This window comes from Vidua macroura, chromosome 8 (genome assembly GCF_024509145.1).
Source record: "Vidua macroura isolate BioBank_ID:100142 chromosome 8, ASM2450914v1, whole genome shotgun sequence".
NCBI classification, from domain to species: Eukaryota; Metazoa; Chordata; class Aves; order Passeriformes; family Viduidae; genus Vidua; species Vidua macroura.
In genome coordinates this window covers 17,943,974-17,956,495 of record NC_071578.1, presented here as the reverse complement: position 1 = coordinate 17,956,495, position 12,522 = coordinate 17,943,974, and the positions used below count along the sequence as shown (strand labels likewise).

The 12,522-nt window shown below is 39.9% G+C and overlaps 1 protein-coding gene across 1 annotated transcript in view; it reads left to right on the top strand.

Moving 5' to 3' along the window:
* WDFY4 (WDFY family member 4) overlaps positions 1–12,522 on the top strand; it is a 113,408-nt gene that overhangs the window by 80,741 nt on the left and 20,145 nt on the right. Inside the window, exons 47-51 of the mRNA XM_053983638.1 lie at positions 3,697–3,739; positions 4,554–4,673; positions 5,140–5,257; positions 5,930–6,039; positions 11,209–11,362. Coding sequence (XP_053839613.1) covers positions 3,697–3,739; positions 4,554–4,673; positions 5,140–5,257; positions 5,930–6,039; positions 11,209–11,362 — 545 coding nt within the window. The remainder of the gene's footprint in view (positions 1–3,696; positions 3,740–4,553; positions 4,674–5,139; positions 5,258–5,929; positions 6,040–11,208; positions 11,363–12,522) is intronic.

Sequence of the window (12,522 nt, the reverse complement as noted above, 5' to 3'; positions counted from 1 at the left end):
TAAGCACTGTGAATGCACATGGTGCAAGCAGTGTTCCATAAGTGAGGGAGATTCCTTTCTCCCCCTGCCCTAGCCCTTTCAAGAAAACCTGCTTCAAGGAACCCTACTTGAATATGGTGTTTATTTTTTATTTTGAATTACATCTCAATTCTTCAGCCCAGATTAAGCATAACTGGAAGGTGGACTGGTACAGTCAAACAAGGAAGACGCCATTCCTTTAGAATAAAGTAATCTAACTTAGCACACTTCTAAGTTTGAGAGAGAGATTATTTCACAAGGGAAAGCTGGTATTTTTTTGGTAATTGCAAAAATTTTTAAAGAAAAGTTGGTTTATGAGAGCCTTGGCACAGTTTTTTAGACTGTGGTCTGGAGGATGGAAGGAAAATAAAAAGTTAAAGCAGAAATCTAAGAATCAATTAAATTTATTGGAATTTTCACGTTAATTTTAGTGAGGGCAAAATCTTATCCTTTGAGATTATCTCATCTACAATGAATCTCCAAATGGGTTGAGGTCCACCTATCTCTAGCAAATGGCACACTGGCTATCACAAGGGTGAGATCATAGTCTGATGTTAATGGAAAAGGGATTAATAAATCACATATAGAGTAGCCAAAGGTGGATCATCATTAGTACACATCATGTTTACATTCTGCCATGGCTGGTGTCCTACAAATACCTTATAAATTAAAATATAGATATATCTGTAGGTATTGTATGAACTCTCTTGAGTTCATATAATTTCACTCCCTCTAGAACTCTAGCTATTTATATTTATAAAGCACTTCAGTTTCTTTTACAAACCAGCCTTTGATTATTTATTTATTTTTAAATTCACTTACTGCTGTTGGGTAGCTGACCTTCATCTACACTGAGCTTTTGCTGTGCTGTCTAGAGAGGTGTTGGCTGGAAAAATGCTAATTGATTATCAAGGAGAAGGTAGGAATAGGCTTTAGCTGCCTGTAATGCAATTCTTGTTTTGAGACCCTGAGTCAACAGAGGAGAATGGAGGATTTCAGATCTCTGGGGTATTAGAGGGAGCATCCTCTGAGACCCAGAAGGATGGCTTTTACAGGGGAGAGACTACATTTACCCTTGCTTATTTTCATGACATGGTGAACTTGTCAACCTCTTTTGAGTTATGTAGTGGCTCCCAAAGTCATCAGAGAGAATTATTTTGACCCTTGTATGGTCTTATTAGCTGTTTAGGGCTTGTGACAAGTAGAGCAAGTGTTTCACTAGGAGGTCATGGCACCCACAAATCAACATGCGTATATTTACATAACATCCACACAAGACTGGCCCAGTTTAGTCCCATGTGAAGCATTTTATAATGCTCTCCCCTGCTCTCTAACTCAACCAGAAATCCAAAATAAACCTGGATGGTTTTAGTGAGCAAGTATGCCCCTGTGGAAAGGGAAGAACCTAACTTGATCACTCTGTAACAAACAGCCTAATCCAACCACACTTCAAATACTGCCAGGAATCCTGATCCTATTACATCCCTTTAAGATACCCTCTCTGAGTTCCAAACGTGTCTTGGAGGCCTCACAAAGGCCACTGGGGCAGCACTCTGTGAAATGTACATGCAGTGTGAGAGGACTTTATTTTAAAGGGAAGTGTTCACTTTTGTACTTTGGAGTTCCCACACTGATGAGCCATGTGTTGCTCAAACTGGGGTGTAACACAACTACTCTAGTCAATAGAATTTCTTCTGATTTACACTGTGTAACTTGTATACTCTATTCTTTTTTTGGACAAAGAGTGAAGATCATATTTTTCTGTACTGCACATGAACTCTACACCTTTGTGTGTACTGGTTTCCAGAAACATAGCTTATCATTATTAGTTTTCATATGCTTAGCAGAAGACCTAAGCAAAGCTTAGGAATTGTAGACCATGTGCTAGAACTCATCCTGGCTTTCGTGTTTATGCATTCAAAACCCTTCTCTCAGACACACACTTTTCTCTAAGCAAAGAATAAAATAATATGTAAACCATAGTGTTTTTCCTTTATGTACGCTATTAAATGGTCCAGGATTCAATAAGCAGTAAAATTATTCATAAGCATGAGAGGTGGTTGATGAGACATTACTACTGCAAAATTCAATAAAATGGTAATGATCATAGACCATTCTGGTCTTTTATTTAGATCTTTGAAACTACTTTAAGCCTTGCTTTGTGGTTTTCTAGTGTGATCCAATGCAGAGCACAGGAGTAAAAAATAGCAGCTAGTTATTCCTGCAGTAGTTTTATAATCTATGCTGAACTGATTTCCTTACACTTCATGAAGTGAAATGTCCTGACTCTGAGCTGGCACCTTAGGATTTGTTTTACTGTTAAGGGGAAGAGCCTCTCTTACCACCAGTATTGTATCACGTCAGTAAGCTTGTTTACTTTGGTAGATTAAAAGTTTCTTCAGTCTGTGTACTGGTTTTAGCTGGTATAGAGTAAATTTTCTGCATTGTAGAAGAAAATTGTGTTTGGATTTGTGCTGGAAGCAGTGTTGATAATTCAGGGATGCTTTAGCTATTGCTGAGCAGTGCTTACACAGGGTCAAGGCCTTTTCTATCTCTCAAACTGTACCATCAGGACCATGGGGAGGCTTGGGGTGCATAAAATGTTGGGAGGGAACACAGCCAGGACAGCTGATCCCCACTGGCCAAAGGCGTGTTCCACAGCAAACTGTGTCACACTGGGTGTACAAACCTGGGGGAGTAAGAGGCAGGGACATTCAGAGTGCTGATGTTTGTTTTCATAAGTCATGGTTACATGTGATGGAGCCATGGAGATGGCTCAATACTGGCCTGCCAACGGGAAATAGTGAGTGAATTCCTTGTTTTGTTTTGCTTGCGTGCACATCATATACTTTGTCTGTTAAACTATCTTAACCCACAAGTTTTCTCACTTTTCCTCCTGCAATTCCTTCATCCCTATGCAGGGACAGTGCTTAAGGGACTGTGTTGGGCTCATTTACCAGCTGGGGCTAAACCATGATAATCCAGTTGTCACTTGTCTCAGTTTTGTCTCTAGATGGTGACAAGAGCAAGTCCATGGTTTTCAGATACTGACATACGTTCTGGTTCAGTGCAGTTGAAATGAAACTCTTGCTTCCTCAGAACCTTTGATTCTTATTTTCAAGTGAATTCCCCTGCTTTTAGTTGATCTGGGATTTTTTTATTCAAAGTTTTAATATCAAGTTGCATTTTGAGAACTAAAAATGTGGAAAAGACATGTTTATTACTTTAAAAAGTATTAAAATGACAATCTACTCTTTAAGAACCATGCTCGTTTTGTGCAACAAAAGTCTTTGACATGGAGGCTGAGAGAGTTCTGTTTTCTGAAGTCAGTGTTTTCTGAAGGCTTCAGAAAAGCATGAGCTTTTGAGAATAAGGCTTCAGATAGAAGCAGACAGGCTTAATGGTACCTGTCATTGGCACTCTGTAGCTCCACAATGGCATGAGACTGGGAGTACAGACTGAGCAGCGTGGCTTAACTCAGAACAGTACTAACCTAATCAACGACACTCTGATTTTGGAATTATTTGGTCAATGATGAAACTTCAGCCTTCTAGTGTTGGTGTTCTCTCATTTCTGTGTGATGGGAGTAAGGGGCACAGGGAGCACAGATGTTAATGTTTTGACTTTCTCTTATTTTTCTGAAGTAGGCTGTTTCAATCAAATGTTTGTTCCATACAGGAAGCACTCAGGAGGGGAAAAGACAATGCTCCAAAAGTGGCAGGTAAGCTAAATCTTGGCTGCACATAATTAAGCAAAGAATTTCACCACAAGATATGTATGCACACAGATATGTGTGTGTGTGTCCATATGTACCTCAAGGCCTAAGCTGTTCTCTCCCTGCTGGAGGTGAGGCTGTTGGCAAGAGGAACACAGTATTTGCATCTGGTTATTGCAGAGTTTTTGCTCCTCCTGCTATGAAACATATGGTGCTACTGTCTGGCAGCTTAAGTGTGATTTTATGCACATTTTTAAATTGAGACCAAAGAGAGCCACCTAGTTGAATGCCTGTTCACAGATCATCTATACAGCTAAATCAATGCACAGATGTTTTGCTGAGCTGGGAGACGTGTTTACTTTCCTGTAGCCATGATCTTGGTGACTCAAGACAAATGAAGAAATCCATACCTTCTTGCTTATATATAGCACTCTGTGCAGCCTTTTCTGTATAGGCAGTTATCCAGGGTTTTCCAATACCCTGACTGCATGCATTTGGCTCACTTTTAAATCAAGAAAAAATGCTCTGTTATGCATAAAATCATAACAGCACGATTATAGACAAATGATTATAAACAAATGATTATAGACAAATGCAAATGGCCTGCCTGAAGAAGAGACAGAATGAAGACAAGTTCTGTGGAATGGATTGTTGTAGAAGAGGTATTGTGTTGATCTGAATGGCAAAGGATGATTGATTTCACTATTTATATAATACTTGTCCTGGTGGACCTGGGAACCACAGGCCTGTAAGGATGCCTTTGCATGTTTTTTTAGAGGCAGAGTCTGGAGATTTTAATGCTTGTTTCCTTTCCCTGCAGAAGAGGGAGATCAGCAACTTTGATTACCTCATGTACCTGAACACTCTGGCTGGCCGCAGCTACAATGACTACATGCAGTATCCGGTGTTTCCATGGGTCCTTGCTGACTACCACTCTGAGGTCAGTGCTGGCTGCAGAATTCTGTACTTTCTGTGGTAGCAACTGCACAAAGGATTGGTGAATGATGCCATTGAAGCAGAGGGGTCTAGACCAAGGGTTGAAAATTTGAAGTAGTTGGTTTGAACTGTACTGATTAATTTTATCTTCAAGTCAGCATACTGAGGATCATGTTCTGTGGATGAACATCTGTTTAATACAGACCTAGTTAAGGACATGCTGCACCAGCTCAGCATGTAGGCATGGATAGGTTTCTGTGAACACAGAGAAGGAGGTTTGGACAGAAAAGCCTTGAGAGCAATTTGCAACCTGCCAGGTCCTTTATTTGTGAAGTTCCAGAGGAGGCTAAACCTGTGACCTTCTTGTATGAGTGAAACTTCCAACACAGCCTTGCCACCTCCCAGTGTCACTGGGATAGTTATGACATCTAAGATCTTAAAATATACATCTCTGCTGGGTTTCTTTTCAGACTCTAAACCTTACTGATCCTCATACATTTCGAGACCTGTCAAAGCCCATGGGAGCACAGACTGTGGAGAGGAAACACAAGTTCATCCAGCGCTTCAATGAAGTGGAAAAAAGTGAGGGTGAGTATTTCAGGAGGCTAATAGACAACAGAGGTTTGAGTCCCCTCAGAACACCCAAAAACTTTGCAGAGCTGTGGCTAAGGGAAACACCATGCCAAGGAGAGCCTCTCTCACTGCTGTATACAAATTGTGTGACAATTCAAAGAGAAATGTCTCTTTGAAAGAAATGCAAATTCTGCCTTATGTACCTTGTACTGCTGCATTCTGTTCTCTTCCCTTGGACAGGACAAAAAGTCATGTTCCCTGGAAAAACTGTGCTGTTAGCAAAGCTGCACACATTGGTCTTATTTGTTAGCTAAACTACATGTAGAAGACTGCTGCAGGCAGGTTAACTAATGGCTACCTTAAGAAAAGGAAACAGAATGTTGAGGCTGTTGACCTCTAGAGATCAAGACCTTTTTTGGCACTACTAGAGAAGGGGATGGTCTGGAAAGTTAAAGGCCTTATTCATCAGAAAATGAAATGTGGAAGGCAAAAAATGAACATAGTTCAGTAGTAACTGTGCACATTCAATGCACATATTCAGTGCAAGGTGTGCTGTAGTTCACAGGTCTTTGAACACATCTGCTTAAAATACCTGTTCCCGGTTGAGTTGTATTGTGGTAACTGGATGCTATGGGCTTGAAATGGTAGGGTTTTTTTACTGGAATCTAATCTGTGTGCAATTTCCAGGAGATCTGTCAGCCCAGTGCCATTACTGTACTCACTACTCATCAGCAATTATAGTGGCATCTTACCTGGTCCGAATGGAGCCATTCACCCAGACCTTCTGTTCTCTGCAGGTAAAGGGGCAAGATAACTTCCCTCCTACTCCTTGTTATGAACCATCTAGTGCATTACTGTGGCTATGTAATGGAGGGGAATTAGTTCTTCTGACATTTGATATACTCTCTATGTGGACTTGGGGCTCACTTGGAGCAACATTTATGCCATGAATGTTGAATTCAGTGAAAACAGCTTAAAGGGACTATGGTTGATGTGAGGGAGAAGGATTATTTAGCTTTGTGAGAGCTGAGGCATGTAAACAAATAGATAAGGTTTTGTTGCCTGTCTGACCATAAGCTTCTGGCTTTGGGGCAGATGAGACTTGGTATGATATTCTAGAAGATGGCAGGTCTTCTAAACCCAAGTACAGCCATGTGGCTACTGGCAAGTACCAGGAGCTTGCTGTGGCATAAAGAACATCCCTGGGCCAGGTAAGGACATACAGGTTCTGGCAAGTGTGAAATGATAGGGATTGTGGGATCAGCTTCCTGAAGAAGTGAGATGAGATTACATCCAATGCTCCAGAAGGAATATTTTGTGTAATCTTGTTCTGAACTTGTTACTGTTTATACAGTGCCAAGCTGGCTTTCACCATGGAATTGAATTTATAAAAATTGAATATTGTGTGTACCTTTCCTATCTGCCCAGGGTATAGAAACACCAAATTTCCTGATTGCCCTTTTCAGCAGGCAGTTGGTAATGCTCAAACAAAAACACTTGGGCTATAGCAGAGAGTTGTTACCCATGTGTTGTGTTATAACGGGGTCTACCAGGAGGACCAATCCTCCAAGGTGTATTTTTTAAAGAGTATCTTGCTGAAATGTACCTATCCTTGTGGAGAAATACAAGAAGATAGCTTGGCCAGAATATTTCACACTTGGAGACTGCTGTATGCATAGTATGGGATGGGCATGTCTCCTGCAGCTTTCCAAGTGCTTTGCTGTTGTGCTTTGGGTTTTTTTTTGTTTTTTTTTTTTTTCAGTGAAGTAATACAAATAAAGTGCTGTGTTAATTAAGTAATAAGCCCTATGATATCGGCTGTTACCAGCAGTAGCTGATGGCTTAGTGAACCACCTGAGGCAATGGTTGCCATCACACTCTGTGAGCCATATGTTAGCTGCAGTCATGAATGACTGTGGAGCAGTTATTTCTTCTTGTAAACAACAAAGGCTGTTGGCTCTCCCTGGCACACTTTTCATGCATAATGAGTTTGCAGTCTGAGTGAATGCTTTGTGACTGTTTGTGTGAGCAGCAGGTAACCAGCAGTTTTGTGAGCATAATTATCTTCAAAGGCTACTGAGATCTGAAACATGCAAAAAATTTTCTGGGTGTGGACCCACTAAAAGAAACTGTTGAACTCCTTCTGTTCTTATTCTTTTGCTTTTATGTTGGTGCATGCTCAGCTGAGCTCAGTGTTGTCATTTCCCCCAGGTAACTGGTCCTGTGGTAGCTTAGGAATTGCTAACTGTGAGATGCTTTCAGGCAAACGGCAGATCTGAGAACTGTATGATCAAATCAACGTCAGGTTGCAAAAAGAGAACTCCCACACTTAAGTTCTTGGAAGGGTGCTACTGCCTTTGGGAGCTGTGAAAGTTTCTCAGTATCTTAAAAAGTGAAAAAGCTACATTTATATCTGCAAATGGACAGTCTGAATACATGACAAGGACATGCAACAACTTGGGTGCACTCGCTGTGAAAAATTGATGTTGGCATAACATTTTGTCTCTCAAGTCAAACTGTTGATTTGCACTTGACCACAGAAGCATTGAAGTGAGGAAGCATTGCCTTCAGTAATGGGACTGTACTGGAGAAACTTTATTTCACTTTTTTTTGAAGTGTATTGAAATCTGACTCTGGATAAAAGTTTGTATGTGCTGTGCATATTGTACTGGAATGGAGGAAAACCTGGCTTATCAAGCAGGTATTGCTTGGTACCTCCTGGGATTCTTTTCAAGAATTGGTCTCAGCACCACAAAAGATCAGTAAAGTTTCCGTGTTTAGTGTCTTTATTGGAAAGGCATTCTAGGACCTGCCCTCAATATTGAGATTTGCTTTTGATCAACTCAGCTCTTTTATCCCCTTTTATTCTTATACCACTCTTGCATTTCAGCTATCAAGTTGACTTTTCCTGGCATTTCCCTCTCAAAACTACTTATAGAGAGCAGGGTCTTTACTTTTCATGGTGTTAGTGACTCTTGAGCAGTCACTGCCAGCAGGGAACAACTTCTTAGCATCTCTGGGCATGTTGTAAGTCTTTGCACCTGCATAAGCAACTCTTAGAAGCACTGAGGTCTTCGGGTCTTGAGCACCACCACGGTGATGGATGCTTAGTGTTACAAATTTGTGGAGTTCTGACTTCTTTCTAGAGACCATTTTGTCTACTTGCTTTGTATATACCCTGCTGGACTGTAGTTTTAAAAATCATATTTTTCCAGTATTTTTGATGACAATAAGGCCTCTACTGAAAGCAAAGAAAACCAACTTACTGTGTCTAGCTGTAGAAAAGTCATAAGAGTTCGTTGTCTTGCAATCTAAAAGCATAAAGCAATTCTTGATTCTCTTTTTCCCTTTCAGTGCAGTTTTTGCATTCATAGAGAGAGAAAACTCATTAATTCTGATATAAATATATGCAAATAAATTTATTAATATAGGAAATGGGAAAATCAGTTATTGCTTCCTTTATAAATAATACAGGCTTAAGTTTTAAAGATATTACTTTTCCCTAAAATGAATTAGACAGCCAGGGAAAAAATCACATTTTTTCGTGGTGGTAATATCTTTAACCAGATTTGTCGCGCTAACAGCATTTCCTATGTATATATTATTTTTATTTAATACAGGTAATCTTTTTATTACAAATCATATTGTTTCTCAGGAGATTACCACCAGCTCTCATAAAAGCTGCAAAAAAAGATGAAAAAGCATCAATCACCACCAGACACAGCACACTGTGTGCAGATTAAATATACAAAGCCCTTTAATATGCTTCAATGAGATACTTGTTAGCTGTTGATTTATTTATAGTCCTCCTCCTACTCTGTTTTAATTTCAATTTGAATTTGACTCCAAGGGTCCCTGCCTAATAATGATCAAGAGCAAGATGACCTTGTGCATCAGATTAACTCCAGATAGGCTTGCTCATGTGATTAGCCACTTTTTCACTCTGTCCCTTGAATGGGTGTGGGAAGGCTTCACAATTGCCACTGGTGTAAGGAAGAAGGACAAGGAGCTAAAGCAGAACCATGCTGTCATTTAGAGATGAGGCTGGACCAGAAGCCTGACCAGAATTCACCTTAGGGCAAAGAGGGTTGGGATCTTTCCATCTGGAATATATGTTAAGTTTTGGTGTGAGTCTATGTCAAAAGACAAGTAAGGAATGGGACTTTAGCACTTGGGGTTTATTGACTACTGTCTTCTGATAACTTACCCACGAAGGTATTTTCTCCCTAAAAATATATGGCAAAAATTACTTCTTGACTTGCAGTTGCCATACTGTGCAGAGCAGATCTAAAGGAGTTGCAACCTAAGTGTGCAGGTACTCAGGGGGAGCCAAAAGGGCAGTGGTTCTTAGCATCAGAAACCCATGTGGGAACTGCTGCTGGGGTTCATCTGATCCGTGGGAGTGGGATCCCATCCTCACAGCATGAGTGTCTAAACGTTTGCCTATGTAAGAGATTGCAAGATCAAAACTTCAGCTGATTGTTACTGTGCAGAAGTACAGTAACATCCTCCTCATCTGGCACATGCAGCAGTCTACAGGCAGAGAATAAGCTGACTGAAGGTTTTGTTTTCCCAAGAGGTCAGCCATAGACAGAACCTGACTGCATCTCGTATCTTAAACAGACTGACTCTCGCACCTCATCTGTGTTTTAGTGTCTTCGTTATACAATCCCACTGGTTTATTCTTTTTGCCTAGGGAAGCAGCTTTGAGGATTGAATGGCTGAGGGTGAACAATCATTCATACATGTTCGCTGTACTGCAGAACTATTTAAAAGTATTCATTGTATCTCTGACAATCTCTCTTGAGCCCTGGCAGCAGGCTGTAGAGTTATGTCCCATGACATATATATATATATATATATATATATATAATCCAAATTAATTAACCCCAGTGAGAAATATCTATATTAGCCTGGGAGCACTGCTGCCAGCACCTGAACTAGGTATTGAGAAACAATTCAGTTCTGTCACTTTAATACAGTTAAAAAGTCAGCTTTGCTCTGAAATAGTTTGGTGTTTCTGACAAACTCATTCAGGTGATCTCCAAAAACTGATTTTTATTTGGTTATTTCCATTACTATTGAAATTTTATGTTACATTAAATTCTTCCATACTCCATGTAGGGTTCCATATGTAAAGGTAAACCTGGATTTTCAAAAATGCATGCAGTATCTGAAATCCCATTAGGAAATTCTGTAGGAAAAATGGCTTCATTAGGAGTCATATATCCTTCATTCAGTAAGTGACTTTCATTTTAATTTCCCCTTGAGGCCTTAGTTTAGAATGATGTCCTGGGATACTATGGCCATTTTTGTCTAGTGTTTGACTCTCATTAATCAAAACTTATTCAAATATTCTCAAGATGTGAGGTACTTTTTCTCCTCATTGCTTCATTGCTTACCAGTTCAGCTCAGGCCCCAGAAATTATTTTTTTCTCTCCTCTTTATGCTGTCTTCCTTCCCATACTGAATGACCAGTCTCTGCACACTCCTGTACATGGGGCCTTTCTTTTTTTCCTGGATCTAATTAATTTTACTTGAATGGTAACCTCCCCTTCTCCAAGGATTTTTTTCACAGGAGAATTGCACATGAGATTGTTCACAACTGTTTGGGTCACAACTGAAGTAGTCCATTGCTTGCAAATCACTCTGGGACAAAATAAATTAATTGCTTTCAGAAGCACTTAAAATGGGTATGGGGATGTTTTCAAGCTGCCCATGATGGCTCCTGCTTGCCTCTGTTATTGCAGGCTGTGCTAAGACTCAAGCTTTATGGCCTGTCAACATACATATCTACAAATCAGGGCTAAGAGAGCCCCTAGCAAGATGACTGTGTATGAAGCTGGGACAGATCTTGAGACATCCCCTTATCAATCATGATAAGGGTCATTACAAAATTGGCTAACGTGCTTTTAATGCAACAGAATACTCACACTGAAGTCTTTTTGTCTGCCTCCATTTCACAGGGTGGGAGTTTTGACGTTGCAGACCGGATGTTTCACAGTGTCAAGAGCACATGGGAATCAGCATCAAGGGACAACATGAGTGACGTCAGGGAGCTCACCCCTGAGTTCTTTTACTTGCCAGAGTTCCTAACTAATGCAAATCACTTTGAACTTGGTAAGTTCTGTAAGTGTTCCTCCCAGCATCCTACCAAAAGGAAAGCTCCAGATCACATGTTGAGAGCTGGTCTCTGGACTATGTGGATGAGCCTTTCTAACCATGAGATCAATTTTTATTCAAATAACACTACAAGAATAGAAGCTTCTGAAACTGAATTATGTCAGAAGAACCAAGTTTCCAGCCCAGGAAAAGAAGCAAGTAGTTCCTATTAATTTCTGGACAGTAGAATTACATGTTTTGCAACACAAAACTGGAGTTTTATATAACCAATCTAGTTGACTGCTTTTTAAAGTTTGGCCTGTATTATCATATTTGTGTAACTATTGAAAATGTATTATTCTTTTGGAGATGTGTCAATTGTTAAATGGTGTTGGTGAAAGGTGGTTTCGGTTTTGTTTATTTTAATCCGCACGAGATCACAATGTGATTAGTTTCCAAATCTCTTCACTCTCATCTTCAAAGGTTCTGCACAACTCACATGTACTTCATATATTTTTCCTGTCCTCAAGAGCATCACAATGCCCTCTGGAAGTACACTGTCTCTAGATCTTTCTGTGTCCATGATGAAGGCTCAGAGAGAATCCAGAAAAAACACTATTCAGAAATAGGCATGGTAGTTCTGACTCACTTCACTTTACAGGACTTTCACATCATTTGCATTGCAAAGCTGCTTACTTTAATAGACACTGGTTGGTTAACAATTAAGGCAGAGGAAAAATACCTGAAGAATCATCCTGAATTTGTGACAAATTGCAAAGGCAACTTAACCCATTGAAATGTAGCTATAATTGTATTTAAGGTATCAGTGAAATGAGGCATGCTAAAAGATAGTAATGTTTATAGTTTTATAGTTATATATAACAATAAGGGAAAAAATCTGTTAGAAGTTTGTTGAAACATAAAAAAGAATTAGGATAGTTTCCTCCTGAGAGGGGGCCAAGAAACAAAGCCTGGTTGAAATCAAGCTACAAAGACTGGATTGAGTGCAGGGACACAAAGGGCACCAGAATCTTGGCAGTAGAGAGCAAATAGACAGGAAGATTTTAAAATAGGCAAAGCCAAGAACCCAAATCTCTTAGCTGCTAAATTGTATGGAAACTTGTGGTCCCAGAGCTGAACCTCAATTTAGATTTGAATTCATCCAGTTGCACAACACT